This window comes from Eublepharis macularius, chromosome 9, assembly GCF_028583425.1.
Source record: "Eublepharis macularius isolate TG4126 chromosome 9, MPM_Emac_v1.0, whole genome shotgun sequence".
NCBI lineage: Eukaryota > Metazoa > Chordata > Lepidosauria > Squamata > Eublepharidae > Eublepharis > Eublepharis macularius.
This window is the reverse complement of record NC_072798.1, coordinates 95,329,700-95,344,599: the sequence shown is the minus strand read 5'-3', so window position 1 is coordinate 95,344,599 and position 14,900 is coordinate 95,329,700. Positions and strand designations below refer to the sequence as shown.

Here is a 14,900-nt window from a genome sequence, read left to right as displayed (position 1 = left end):
GGAAGGGCGCTGCTCCCGGGCCTGGGCCTGGGCCGGCAGCGGCCTCGCTCCGTTCATCCCTCCGGGCAGCCCGAAAGCGGGAGGCCCCGCCGAGCCGGCGCTACCGAGGCCGCTTCTGCGGGCGGGGGCCGGTTGCCATGGCGGCGGGTGACATGCGCGCCAGGCCTCCCGCCCGCCTCCCCTTCCCTGCCTCGCCGCTGGGGGCGGGAAAGGCGGCTGCGGCGGCCAGCGCCGGGACTGGCTGCTCCGTGGCTGCTGCGCGGAGCCCGGCGGCGCTGAGCGGCCTCGGCCCGGCCCTGCGAGGCGGGTGGCGCGGCGCGGCTGGGGGACGCGGGGCGGGCCTGGCCGGGCTGCCCCTCCGCCGCCCGCCGGCATGAGCATCTCCATCCCGGAGGGGCTGACGGAGCTGCTGCAGGGCTTCACCGTGGAGGTGCTGCGGCACCAGCCGGGGGACCTGCTCGACTTCGCCCTGCAGCACTTCGGGCGCCTCAAGGCGGCCGCGGCGGAGCGAGCCGGCGCCGGGCGGGAGGAGGACGAGGACGAGGCGGGCGGCCGCCCCAACGCCGCCTCGCCCGGCCCGGCCCGCGGCGGCCTCGCGCAGCTCCGCCGGGCGCCCTCCGAGTGCCGCGGCGTCAACTTCGCCGAGGAGCCCGAGAGCGGCGAAGGGGAGGACGACGACGACGACGACGAGGCGGAGTTCGCCGGTAAGGCCCGCGCAGGCACACCCCCGCCCCGGCCCCCGGCCCCTCGCCGCGGGAAGGCCCCTTCCTGCCCCGGATCCTCGCCCAAGGGGACGCCCTGCCCTGGCCCCTCATCGCACCCCCTGCCTGGGTGGAAGCGAAATTCGGTTATCTGGCAAACGGGGGGTGTTGCTTCATCTTTTTTGCCGGGGAATTTAAAGTAAAGATTTGTGCTTCGTTTCAGCATGGGGACGATGAATCAGCGAGAATTGTAGTCCCTAATGAATGATGTCTGTCATGCCCGTACTGTTCATTCATTCACATCCAGCATCTTGGGGGCCACCACCGAAAAGGCCCTGCTGGCTGGCAGCCCCACGCGGCGCTTCCAAATGAATGAATTTAATAGGTGGGATGGTTGGAGTGCCTTCGGAGGTCCTCTCCTCCTCTGGGCACTTTCAGACCTTGGTTGATCCAAATCCGGGTCGAGTTGTACCCAGAAGTTAACCTGCTACAAGCAGGTGAGGAAATGAGCAGGTGAATTTTCTCCCTAGGAAAAACTTCCTTTGTCAATTTCTGTAGCTCTTGAAGGCTCAAGAACCCAGATTTGGGATCTTGAAATTGAGATGCCTCAGTACTCTGCTTCTAAGCTTTTCAAATAGGCAGGCACTCTAAGCTCTGACAAACAGTACAGGCTTTGTACTTGCAGGTGACAACTAGGAATTTTTCATCTTCTTCTGCTCTTGTGACTGCCTTGAAGATACCTTTTGGGCTGGAGAAGCTTTTGCTCATTCCTTGCCCTCTCTGTATTTTTGGGTCAAGGGAAGCTTGTTTGGGGATTCACTTGATTTTATGCATGATGGAAAAGTTTTCGTTTCTTCTTTCCTTTCGGGACGTTGTGTGGATGCTGTGTTCTCCTGCCTCCCAAATCATTTGGGTAGATTAGTTCTGGAACAGAAGTCGTCTCAGTTGGCAAAGATGGCAACAGAGTTTGGATGGAGAGTGAGATACCTATATATTTGCATCTGTCTGGAGATGGAGAAAGGGATTATCACCACAGTTTTGCCCTTGTCACATCTGATGAATATCTTCAAACTTCTTTAATTCAACAATTAGCAATCACAGGCAACATTCCACAAATCTGGTATTAGAGGCCAGCTGTTCATTTAAGATGTAGGCCGGCTTGAGTTCTCACATATTCTAGAAATTATGTGCTGGCTAAGCCCTTGGTGGAGGAAAGTGCCATCAAGTTGTAGCTGATTTATGGCAAAACCCTTAGCTTGCCTCAGTTTTTGAAGGGCAGGCTGCTTCAAGACAGTTTTTCTCCATTTTGGCTTCCAAACTGGAGAACTTTCTCTTTTTGGGGAGAGGGATTCCCACCCAATGCCATACTGTAATCATCCTATTTCTAGAGTTTTCTCATCTTCAATATGCGCTTTCCCAAACCTGCTTTACTCTGACCTTATGTTTGAAATGAATGCCATCCAAGCCTGTCAGCATGCCGTCTGGGAGGAGTGGTGCATATCTTTCTATCCGGCTGGTAGATGCTGTTCTTCCACTACACCACTGGGAGGCTTTTTCAGATTTCTTTTTTTTTTTGAATTGGTAAATGCAATAGTGCTATAACACTATGCGGTCTGTTGGCACCTATGACATTCCCAATTTTAATAGAGCCATTATTGAGCTATAGCACGCACAAGAAGAGTGGAACCAAAAAAAGGGGACGGGCAACTTGCCGCAATAGCTGTTGAAACCATGCCTTCAAAGCCAGTGCAGAGTCACTGCGGAGCACTTACAGAAGGGAAAAGTCAGTAGTAATGGAAGGAACACAGAAAAGCATGTGGAAGCATCTCTTTAGCATTGTGCCAAAATTGAGTAATTAAAGGTCAGGCTGACATGTTACAAGAAAAAGAGTCGATACATACTGCTTTGAGAAATACACAAAGATTTTTTAATCAATTGCACATTTATTTGTAACAAATATTGGGTTATAATTATTTTACTTTTCATTCATGAATATAATTATGTCATCATGAGGAGGCCTGGCCTTTAAAGGAAAGTGAGGGGGGAAAGTACAGGCAGAAAGTGTGGGGATGAGCCTCCTGCCGAAGAAAGAGTGACCCCCCCCAGAAGAAAAATGACTGCAGTGGGATTGGGATGCAACAGTATTTAGCTTGTTCATTCAGAAATGGTTCGGTTTAGTTACGTTTTCTGGAATTAAGAGGCACATAGGAATCACACTATTTAACAAAGAGGTTCCATGTGCCATGTCAAGTTGTGGCTCCCATTCCATTAACTGGAGAGCATGCAAGTTAAGACTTTCAATTCATGGAATTGGTACATGCTGTCACAAATCCAGATTTGCCTCCACGTATGCCGAACAAGGCGTTGTGGCTGGGACTCAATGCCTGGCAAATGTACAATCAAGTTCAATTGCAATGCACAAAACATATTTCATTATACATCTTAAAATCATTATACATCTTAAAATGTGTGAAGCAGCGTTTATGTTTTAGAAAACATGTCTTGGGACCTTGCATGTTGGTGAATGAGGAAGGAGACTTTCGGGGTTTCTCTCTCTGGCCCTTCTTGAACCCTGTACTCCTTTAAAATGTAGACAACAGAGCCATTGTGTTCAACAACACAGAATGGTGAGGTGGTTGGATTTTGGGTTGTTCTCCTTTAAATCACAAGTGAGGAGTTGTATTTTTCAGTGTACCCCCCATGTAAAAGCAAGCATAATTAACAACCACATAAGGGAGATGGCTAAACTCCAAAGCTTTATATTTGATGTAAATTACTGCACAATTACTTTTTTTTCAAAATCAGGAGAGCATTAAAAAATATTGACAACTTACTAGGCTAAGAGGAGACAGCTGCTACTAGCCTTCATGAATTCTCATAGTGCTTTTCAGTGCTGCCGTGCAGCAATTTTGATTTTTAAATAAGTCAGCTTTTCTGAGCTGGCGTTAGTGGACCAGACTTCTTTATTGAGATTGTTCAACTGTGAAGATTTTCGAAGTCATTTTTAGCATAGAACAGCATGATGGTTGGATTAGCTGTAGTTTTGGGGGGTTAATGCTGGGCTGTGAATTGCTTTGGTGTCAACGGCAAAGCACATGCTGAATCTTGAAATGATCATTTTAGATATGATTTCAAGCATTCCAGGGGATTCATTAATGGAGCGTGGGGCGGTGGAGAGAACTCCGGGAGGCATAAAAATGCATTGGATACAGAGAGGCAAGATCTTAAGAAAAACACTTCATGAAATGTTTATTTTTTTCAAGAAAGTATTTAATATAAAATATTTCATCTTTTATTAGTGTGTTTGCATGATTTAGTGCAGAATTCCACCACTTTGTTCCATGTTAATGTGTAGAATAGCCCCAGAAGATACTTATACCCCTGTATGAGCTCCTCTACATTGTTTGAGAAGTGTCAGGGAACTGGAAATCATGTTTGTTTGTTTGTTTCAAATTTGTATTCCGCCCTCCCCACAAGCGGGCTCAGGGCGGATACCAACATATTAAAAAATACAATTAAAATAGAATAAAAAATTCACATTCATTAAAAACAACACATTTAAAACAAGATGGTGGACATCCTAATTCTTTGGGGGGCTCTCTTCCTTGCACCTTTGGTGGAGGTACACAGGTAGATTATTCCGCTGAACTCTAGATACAACACATGGGAGCAGGGAGGCAGAGCTGTGCGAATCCCTCTCTTTCTGTTTCTCTTGTATGCAGATACTGACTGTCTTACTGATATTTCCAGTGGGGTTCAGCGACTTAGTATAAAGGTATACTTAATACTGGTGAAATGTTGCCATCTGGGGATAACATGACAGCAATCCAAAGAACTGTTTGACCAAGATATAAGTTGTGCTTTAACTTTTTGAACATGGATATAGTAAAACCCTGTTTGTGTGTTGGAATATATCTTGTCAATTATGAATTACACACAGGCATTTAAATAGCTAGGTTTCCCACCCCTCAGGGCATATGGAAGCAGGAGATTGGCAGATCTCTCTCCCTCTCACCCATAAATACAGAAGCGAGAGCTTGCTGTGTTTTCCTCCAATAAATACGAAATCAACAGATCGATCCTGTCTTAATCACCATTTTCATTTTTGGCTGTTGCGGGTATGTGTGTTGATTTGAATGTGGAAAGAATTGCCTATGTTTGGTGGAGAATATGGGAGTGAGAAGATTTTTTGGTTGAGAAACTTCTATAATGGACAAAAAATGTAAAACAGAATAGTCCTGGAAGTGTAAGGAGATGAGATATAAGACAGTGGATTCTTCAAAGGTAAGAGAGGTTTATGTCAAAGAAATATGTAGGCGAGAATATAAATTTAAATGTAATCCTTTTGACATTAACTTGAAACCCACAGCAAATTAAAGTTAAAGTCTTTCTAGCTCTGCTTCCCTGATTTCCCCATGTTCCCACTCTCCCAGTCTCTTCTGGGACCTTTTCCTCTCTTGAAGGGCTTTATGATGTAGGCATCTTTTAACAGCGTTTCCTCCAAAAGGCAGCATCCATGAGCCATTATTGCTTCTGGCGCGTCTTCTTCTTCCCCAGCTTTTTTTTTTGGCTAGCTGGTACTGATTTTTGTATCACGCTAGCTGTGGCAAATTTTGGGGGGCTGCAGCGGCTTCAAGATGAGGGTGACATAGAAGGCGGTGCGAGTGAGACTAACGTTGCCAAAGGCTGTTAGGCCATTGGATTATTTGGAATAAAGAATTTCACGCAGCAGAACGATTTAAGATCTGCCTCTATGAAAAGGCCCACTATGATCCAGAGCGCAGACGGTTCTCTTACCGCAGACCTGGAAGCAGGAAATACACCTGGAGCACCCAAGCTTTACCCTTGAAACGGCGCTCTGCTTCAGTGAGGCATAAGAAGAAAACATTATTGTGCCTTTGAAAAAATACAGTTAAGGAGGGCCTGACCAGATGGCGGTCCGTTCACTGATGCCTCTTGCAAGGAAGGCAACAGACGTTGCACATTAACAAAAGATGGCATCCGTAGTAGCAATGTACAGATCTCCTCTATCACGGAGGCACAAGCTCCTTGTTTCCCATCCAGCTCTACAGAACCAATAGGGATAGGGCTTTAATTCTGTTAATGTTAGAAAGTGATAGGGAATTTTTTAAAAAATAGTCCTCTGCTGCCAATTATAAATTTCTCCACTACCACTTACCCAAATATAATCCAAGACACCAATCACTGTGATACAGAGAAATAGGAGTTTTGTTGTTACACAAAACTCAGATGCGTGAAGTTCTCGGGGCCTGATATGTACTGAGCTACCTTATCCTTATGCTTAAATACTTTAATGCTAAATTGTCTACAGAACAAAATGAATAAAAAAATCTAAAAGGTTAATCCAAACATCCTTATGCTTAAATACTTTAATGCTAAATTGTCTAGAGAACAAAATGAATCAAAAAATCTAAAAGGTTAATCCAAACATCCTTATGCTTAAATACTTTAATGCTAAATTGTCTACAGAACAAAATGAATCAAAAAATCTAAAAGGTTAATCCAAACATCTCTTCAGAATTACATTTCCCAGAATACATGGCACCATACAAGCTTGACTGACAGGTCACTCATGTCTCACTTATAATACAAACACCTCAAATGCTGGAGCCATACTTTTGTTATGAGTTCAAAACACTTCTGGGAAGTAACACTTCCAAGGCTGAAATCTTATAGAATGAAAATAAAAGGATGTTTACGGAAGCTTTCTCACTTGTGAGTTCAGGCTGACCTGCAGCTCAATCTCACGTGAGGCAGAAGGAATTTGCCACTGAGGCAAATTTGCCTTCCCTGTCCATGTCTTGCTTGAATGAGTGCTCATACATCATTTCAGAAAATTCCCTTTAAAAAAAACCCCCATAACAGAAAGGAAGGTGGGAGAGTTTCCTTTAAGCGATTCCAGTTCGCCACAGATAACCAGGTAAGTAGCTAATCTCAAGCCTGAATTAAACTGTGCCTTCAGTATGTTTGTAATGAAATATGTAAAATACCACATGGTTTCTTGATAGTTGTTGTGTCTGATTCCCTTATCTTTATGATAAGGGAATCAACCCATCTATTTGTTTTTTCAGCCAATAGTTCTGTGGAGCTTCTGCTCAATGTACATAGCTCGGTTTTGATTGGATAGTGCTGACGTGTCCCAAAAGCTTGGAACTCTCCTGAAGCCAGTTATATTGTTTATGAGGATTTGGGGGCGGGATTCCTGAAAGTAGAGGGAAGCTTGCAAGTTGCAGCAGTGAGATAATAGGAACGGATTAAAATATTTTCATTCTTTGATCCTGAACGTTATGGCTGTCAGATTTGGGGCTTGCAGTTTTGTACAGAAGGCAGTACAAATTTAGCTGTTGGTAAGCAAAATCCTGTCACCACGTATTTGTGATGGTGAATTTTGAGACATTTGTATTTTAATTTCTTCTTAGGTGGCTATGAGAGAGCTGTCTAAGAACTGCAAGTGAATTGCGTTGAATTTTTGTTTAAAACCTAGAGTTGTGTTTTTTTTTTTTTTAGAAAACAGCTGTTGTACAGAACATATATTTCAGAGTACTGTTACAAAGACAAATGTTAAAACAAACACATCTAAAATCAGTAAACGGATTTACAATATAGGATCAATGGTTCTAATGTCAAATAAGTGACACTTAAGGGTCGCAGGAATGCGCATGCCTCTGTTGGAGCAAATTAAATCTTCAATTTCCATAAAGACGTTTTGTAGAGAGTAGGTAGTGCCCTGGGATTGTGTAAGAGTTGAAGCTTATGGATTGCATGCAAATGCCTGTACAAAGGTTTCCATTTTGTTTTTAGTCTCATGCTGAACGGATACAATAGTCACTACTGTAGCTTCAGGTGTTTGACATGCATTCACTTCAGTGGAGAGCTGGGTGGTGTTCAGATACTATTTTGAGCATGCGGTCCTTTCGCAAGAAATACCTTGCCGGCAAATAATTTAGAATTGAGCTATTTTGTAATACTTGTGTGTGTACGCATGCTAAAACTGCATCCTATTTATCTTGGATATGTGTTAGATCTCGTACTGCTTTTTTATTATATAATAATGTTATGCTTTGTTCTGTAAGTACTGTATGATGTTCTTTTGTACAGTTTTACAGAGATTCTAATAGTGGGTTTCTTGCCACTTTCTTAAATAGTTTGCTGTGAAAGAGTAGGCAGTGTTTATGGTCTACTTAGTTTTAAAATCTCATGTATGTTCTCTTATACATTTTTTACATCCAGGTCTATCTGTTTTTACTTGTGAGTAAAGGCCACAATAATTTATGACTCTTTTCTTCTAGAGAACAGCATTCTTGATATTTAAGTATACTAGAGTTGGAGTTCCGAAAGTTTATTCTTGGATACTGTATTGCAGATATTATTTTAAAAGCATTTAATAGATGCATAGGGCTGGACATTGTTCTCAGGTTCTTAAAAACAGAATCCTACTATATAAACGAGTAAGCATGTTCCTGACAACTCACTTCCTACCCTGGTGCACCTCCAGAGGGCACTGCAGTGGAAGGAAGCCCAGATGAGGCAGCCCGTCTCTCCAGAGAGCGTGCCACGGCGGGAAACCCAGGCTGGGATCAGGCGCAGAACAGGCGGCAATGCCAGCCCTCCCTTCATCCAGCTGGGATCAAGCACAGAGCAGTTGGTGATGCCAGCCCTCCCTTCACTCAGCTAGGATCAGGAGTAGAGCAGGTGGCAATGCCCACCCCCCGCCTTCACCTGGCCGGGATCAGGCGCGGAGCAGGAAGCAATGTCCACTCCATCCTTTACCCAGCCTAAATCAGGAGTGGAGGAGGTAGCAATGCCCTGCTCCTGCTTCAACCCGCTGGAATCATGTGCAGAGCAGGCAGCAATGCCTGCCCCTCTTCACCCATATGGAATCAGGCACTAAGCAGGAGGTAATGCCCACCACCCATTCACCCAGCTAGGATCTGGAGCAGAGCAGGTGGCAATGCCTGCCTCCCCCTTCACCCGGCCGGGACCAGGCACGAAGCAGGTTGCAATGCCTTCTTGCCCTTCACCCGGTTGGGATCAGGAGCGGAGTAGGTGGCAATGCCATCCCCCACCTTCACTTAGTTAGGATCAGGAGCAGAGCAGGTGGTAATGCCTGCCTCCCACCTTCACCCAGCTGGGATCAGGAGTGGAGCAGGTAGCAATGCCCATCCCCTGCTTCCACCCAGCTGTGATCAGAAGTGGTGCAGGTGGAAATGCCTGCCCCCTGCCTTCACCGAGCTGGGATCAGGAGGGCAGCAGGTGGCAGTGCTCACCCTCCACCTTCACCCAGCTGGTATCAGGTGCTAAGTGGCAGTGCCCGGCCTCTGCCTTCACCCAGCTGGGATCAGGAGCAGAGCAGGTGGCAATGCCCACCCTCCACCCTCACCCAGCTGGTATCAGGCACAGAGCAGGAGGCTATGTCCAGTGCCACTTCACCCAGCCGAGATCAGGAGTGGAGTAGGCGGCAATGCCTACCCTCCGCCTTCACCCTGCCAGAATCAGACATGGAGCAGGAGGCCATGCCCACCTGCCCTCCCTCCCTCCCCTTTCTAGAGCCGGTTGTATTTTTTCCCACAACAGGCTTTGTTACTAGTCGTAGTATGATTTTTTCCCCTATAAGCTGAATGTAGGTAGTCAAACAAAATGGCTTTTTGGGCTTCCAAGCATACGCATTGTTCGTCAGTTTTTAAAACTGATATGTATTTAATATACAAGCATTTACAACATCTGTGTTCCTAAGACTGCCAGAATCAACTGTGTCTACAATGATTGTGTAGAAGACAAGATTTTAAGCAGGTGCATTCCCTCATTTTTAGTCTTTCAGAAAAAGGAAGTGATACTGCTCATGTTCTCATTCCTTGACACTACAAATGAACACACACAGTTGGATCTGGCCAGCTTTTTCATTCATCCTTACCCAATTACCTGCCATAGTACAGTCCTCATCCAACATGGCTTTTGTACATTCAGTCCCCGTGCCTCTCAGCATAACCTTTCAAAGGGGATGCTTCCTTTTTTCAATAGCCAAATACTGGTAGGACCTGCCCCCCTCTTCCCTCCCTCCCATTTGCTGGTAGAGCCAGAGAGGAGTAGCACAGAATAAAACAGGAGTCTAGAAAGGATGGACAAAAGTCAGAAAATCCATAGCAAGGAAGTGGAGCTGTTTTTGCGGCTGTGTGTTCTTTATTCCAAGACTTGACGCTCAGCTTCAGTAGTCGCTGTGCTTTGCTTAGTATTTGACTACTAGAAAAATCAGCGCTGCTGGACTCCTTGCGACCCTGTCGGAAGAAGGGATGGCTGAACAGCTGTGGTATACATAACTGGAAGAGAAAAGGCTGCGCCCTTCCCTAAGGAGGATGTAATAAGCATTCAGCTCCCATGAAATGCAGAGCAAAGATCCATCCATACTGAGAGATGACTATTATAGCAAGCAAGCGAGCCGTAACAAAGCCCGGAGAAGAAAAAAAACAATAAGATAAAATTTAATTTATTTAAATGAACTAGTTCAGGTGCTTTTGTAAACACATGTTTGCAGTGTTCAATAATGCCCTTTTTTAACCTTGGCAGATCTTATTTGGTGAGAATTATATTTTTTCATGCTGAAATACTGAATACTATTACTTTGCAGTGATAAGTGCAACAATATGGAATTGTTTGTGGTTGGTTATGCTATGGTGAAAACTTTTGATTTAGGTTTCCTTTATGCTGTCATGGTAAATACTTTGGGGGTTTTTTTGTGGTTATAACTTTGCTGCTAAAAATGTAAATAAAAAAATATAAAACACTCTATAAAATGCTCTGTTACTTAGCAGAGACAAATTTACTCAGTCCCAAACTCTCTTTAGAAGCCTGTCATGGGCTAGAGTGCTGTCTAATAATATTTAGTTATGCATAATATCATTTGCTGTTCGTGTGAATAAAAAGATTCTAAAAAACAATTAATGATGTTGCACTTACGTTGCAATCTTGATGAGATCTGAACAACACAAGGTGCTTTCACAGGGGAACAATTATCTTATGATTGATTCTTTTCAGGCTTGATTCTGATATATAGACAGAGGGCCGGTGCCACCATTGAGGCGGTGAGGCGGGCGCCGTGGGTGCTGAGGCGCCAAAGGGGGCACTGGAGGGGGTGCTAGGGGCGGAGGTGCGCGCCACAGAGCTCGCGTGCCTGGCCTGCAGCTGCTGCAGCCGGCCAGCCCTGTGCCGCTGCCAACACAAACACATGCCCCCGGCTGGGCGCAGCAGCTGCAGGCCGGGCACGGCAGGCGTCTGGGGTGGCGTGCGTAACCTCCCCAGCAACCCGCCACACCCGACTGGGAGCGTGGGCAGCCTCTGCGTGCCATCCCAGCCACCCGCCGGCCAGTGGGGCTGGCTTGCTGCATGATGATGTCATCACACAGTCCGGGGGGTGCGCGGGCACACTACGTGCGTGCACATAGGGGCAGCCGTGAGCACCAGAAACCCTGGCGCTGCCCCTGTATAGACATACTCCCAAGAAGCCTATGGCATCTAGTTAGTTTTCTGATATCTGATCATTACTTTCCTAGCAAGAGGTCCACCATATAATGTGTTTGGTTTGTTGTGAGAACAGTACAGTCTCTAACTTTGCTTCCGTTTTATCTTTTATTGAAGCATAACTATCAATGGCTTTAACATTGACTGATTTGAGATTATAACACCACTCACTAATACTGCCTGGATAAATTATAGGAGACCAGTTATATGAACTGGTGTGGTCTAGTGGTTAGAGTGTTGGACTAGGATTTGGGACACGGAGGTTTGAAACTTTGTAGCAGGTATTTCACTATAATGAAATAATACCTACTACTGTTGATTTTAATGATGTGGCTATGTAGCTGGGTTTGGGCAGGCAGGTGTGTAAATCTACACTTTCCAGTCCACTCGAATCGTAAACCTACTTTAAGTATGATCTTTCAGGAAAGAGCACACCAGCTCAGGTTTTGGAAATTTTGCAGTGGAGCTGGGAAAAATTCGGAAAGTTGATGACTGCAAGGCAGTATTATGAGGAAACCCTTCCCTCAAAATATCTGCCTTGAGATTAAACAGAAACTAACCTCCCCTGTAATGATAACTAATTGGACCTTAAAAATGTATCTTTTGTAGCAGCATATGTTTAGGATGGCAAGCTTCAGAGATACTTGAATTAACGATCAGACATCCTGATTTTTCTTGACTTGTAAGACATGGGAAAAGTAAAATTTTCATTATATTTTAGTTATTTCTCTATCGATCGTTGTTCAGAATTTCTGCTGTTCTGAGAGCCAAGGGTCTCGCGTCCTGAGTGCCGTGGATGTCAGGAGGCATGAAAGAAAAGAGCTCCGGAGCAGAAAATGTCGACTTGGAAGAAAAGATCTGATTATGACTAATAAAATGTCCATGTATGGAGTGCAGAATCATCCTCCGCTTTGAAAGGTTGTTGGAAGTGAAGAATATCAGGATAAATGTATGAATATCAAACTATGTATGTGGTTATCTTGAAAGGGATTTAGATCACTGAACACTGAATCAGCGTTGAGTTCCAAATGTATCTAGTACCGCACTGCTTGCTTGCGATGCCTTATATTAGGACGCCAAGATCTGCATCAGAAGGACGTTCCTGTTCTGCCCCCCTTTTTTCTTGATCGGCCTTCCAGAAGAGGGCGTCTTCTTCGTCAGCCTTCTGATAAAGCCTGTATGGCTATACTATTGAGGAGGGCCTTGTGTAGCTACGGATGATTTTGTTAGGTTTTTTGGGCTGCTGGAGTTTCTTCACTAATAATATTTTTTGTATTTTAGAAGTATGATATGGTTCAGTATGACATGCTTTTTTGCATTTTTCTATACCACTGGTGGATTGCGAATTTAAGATGCTGTGGGCCTTTTGTGTGTGTGTGTGCGTGTGAGAAAGAGAGAGAATGGTGGGACTGTGTGTGTGTGTAATCACACTTATTGCGACTGTGTATGTGTGTAATCACATTTATTGCTTGATGTTTAAACAAACATACGCAAACTGAAGAAGTGAGCAGTGACTCATGAAAGCTCATACCCTACCACAAATTTTGTTAGTCTTATAGGTGCTACTGGACTCTTGCTCTTTTCTGCTGCTACAGACAGACTAACACGGCTACCCATATTGGGAAAAGTATGTTTCTCCTGAGGATAAAAGGAGACCAATGCTATAGTGTTCTTACCTTTTTAGTAGGCATTACAGATATCAGTTGTAAGTGAAAGAGAAAAGGGTGTGACTGTAACTGAACATGGTTCAGACATGCTAGCAAACCCTGGTTTTGTGGCTCATGTGAGCAAGACTGTGGGGGAATCCTTCGTTTTGCGTCTTCCCAGTCCTCCCCCACATACGGCAAGCTAATTAGTTGCTCCACAATTAATAACTCTAATGTGTATGACGATAATACATGGTTGAAGAACGTGCTGCTTACCCCGCTGTGAGTATATGAGAGTGTTCGTCCAAATCAAGCACTTTTAAAAAAAAAACTATCTTCAGCCCCACCCCTAATATCTCCAATGGCAAAAAACCAAGATACATGCTCTAAGGTAGCATAGGTTGCAGCAGTTTGCAGCTCTCTTGGTGAAATTGTGTATATTTGTAATTTTGCTTATAGAAAGCTGAGTCATTTTTACTTTTAAAGTCCATAAATATCTGCAGACCCCTCCTCCTCGTCTGGACGGTCCTTCTGCTGTCTCCCGTTTGGGAGTTGCCACGTTACACCTATAAGTAGAGAAGCAAAAAGGACTATCTCTGAAAGGAGTATTGGAATTGAGAAACTTTTGTGGACTCTCCAGCCTTATTTTCTTTTGAGTAGTAGAAGTATACTCCTCTTATACATGATTTGCCTTCAGGTTTAATTGCTTTGCATAATTATTGTTGGATGTGAATTGTACATTGAATTACCACCTGATATATTTCATGCACCTTGCACTTTAGTAGTACAAATACATGTTATTCAATCTCTTGACTGAGCCAGTGTGGTCTAGTGTTTAGAGTGTCACACTGTGACTAGGACTGGAGAAACCCAGGTTCTAACCTTCATATGGCCATGAAGTTCACTGGGTGTTCAGCCAGCCCCTCAGCCTTGCCTGTCTTACATGGCCACTAAGACAAAATGGAAGAGGGGGAAACTGTTTGTTCCAGCTTGGGCTTCTCGGAGGAAGGAAAAGATAAAAATAAGACTGATATCCAGGCTAGCTATTTTGTCTGCAGTTACTATTCCTCGTCCCTGGTTATATGGAAGATCCATATGGCACTGCTAACAAGCCATTGTAGTCCAGAGTTTCTCATGCTATCCTCCTCTCTCTTTTTAGAGTTGGTTTGTGGCAATTTTTTAAAACTTTGAATGGCATTGCAGCACTAGCCTGTGTAGGGTAGAATGGCAAATTGCTATTGATATGCTTGACGGAAGGTATGGTTAGGTTGATAATGTTGGTAGTTTCCCACTTTTTTCTGATTGTCTTGCCATTTTCAAATGTCCTACAATGCAGCTTCTTCCCCTATTATATTTTAAACAGCAGGGACTGGAGAGTAAATGAGATCAGGAACGCTCAGGTAAAAGGTCATTAAGTAAGATGCAAAAAACAGGAACTAGAAATAGTTTTTGCATTTGCTTTCAGTTCCAGTAAATAGATCAGTTTTTTTAAAAAAGCAAATGTTAGGGCTGTGAATATGAAAATGATTAATTAAAGGAGGGATGGGCACAGAGGAGAGATTGGCTGGCAGGAGCTGCCAGAAACAAGTTGTTGTCATACATGTTGGCATAAGAGAAAAATCCAAAAACCCAGAACACAGTCCATTTAATGTCTTTTCTTAGGACCAATCCAGTAACACATAACAGCATGCAAGCTTTTGAGTTCTCCAGGACCCTTTGTCAGGCTAGATATTGTAATAACAACAACTGTACTTATATGCCGCTCTTCTAGACAGATATATGCCCTACTCAGAGCGGTGAACAAAGTCAGTGTTATTATTCCCACAATGGGGACCTGGGGCTGAGAGGAGTGGATTACCTAAGGTCACCTACTGAGCTCATGGCAGTAGTAAAAAAATAGGAAAAGGTCCAGCCCAGCCCATCTAAGGGGAGCTCAGGCTGTGGCAGTATAGATATTTGTAAGGTCATTCTGCCTGTCTCCTGGCAGCCCAGATGCCAAGGGCTAGCATTTGCTGAGAGA

General features: G+C 44.5%; 1 protein-coding gene across 1 annotated transcript in view; it reads left to right on the top strand.

Annotated features, from left to right (window-relative positions):
- The first annotated feature begins 373 nt into the window (after window positions 1-373).
- Window positions 374-14,900, top strand: part of PRKAR2B (protein kinase cAMP-dependent type II regulatory subunit beta) — a 69,527-nt gene continuing 55,000 nt past the window's right edge. The window contains exon 1 of the mRNA XM_054989313.1: window positions 374-704. Coding sequence (XP_054845288.1) covers window positions 374-704 — 331 coding nt within the window. The remainder of the gene's footprint in view (window positions 705-14,900) is intronic.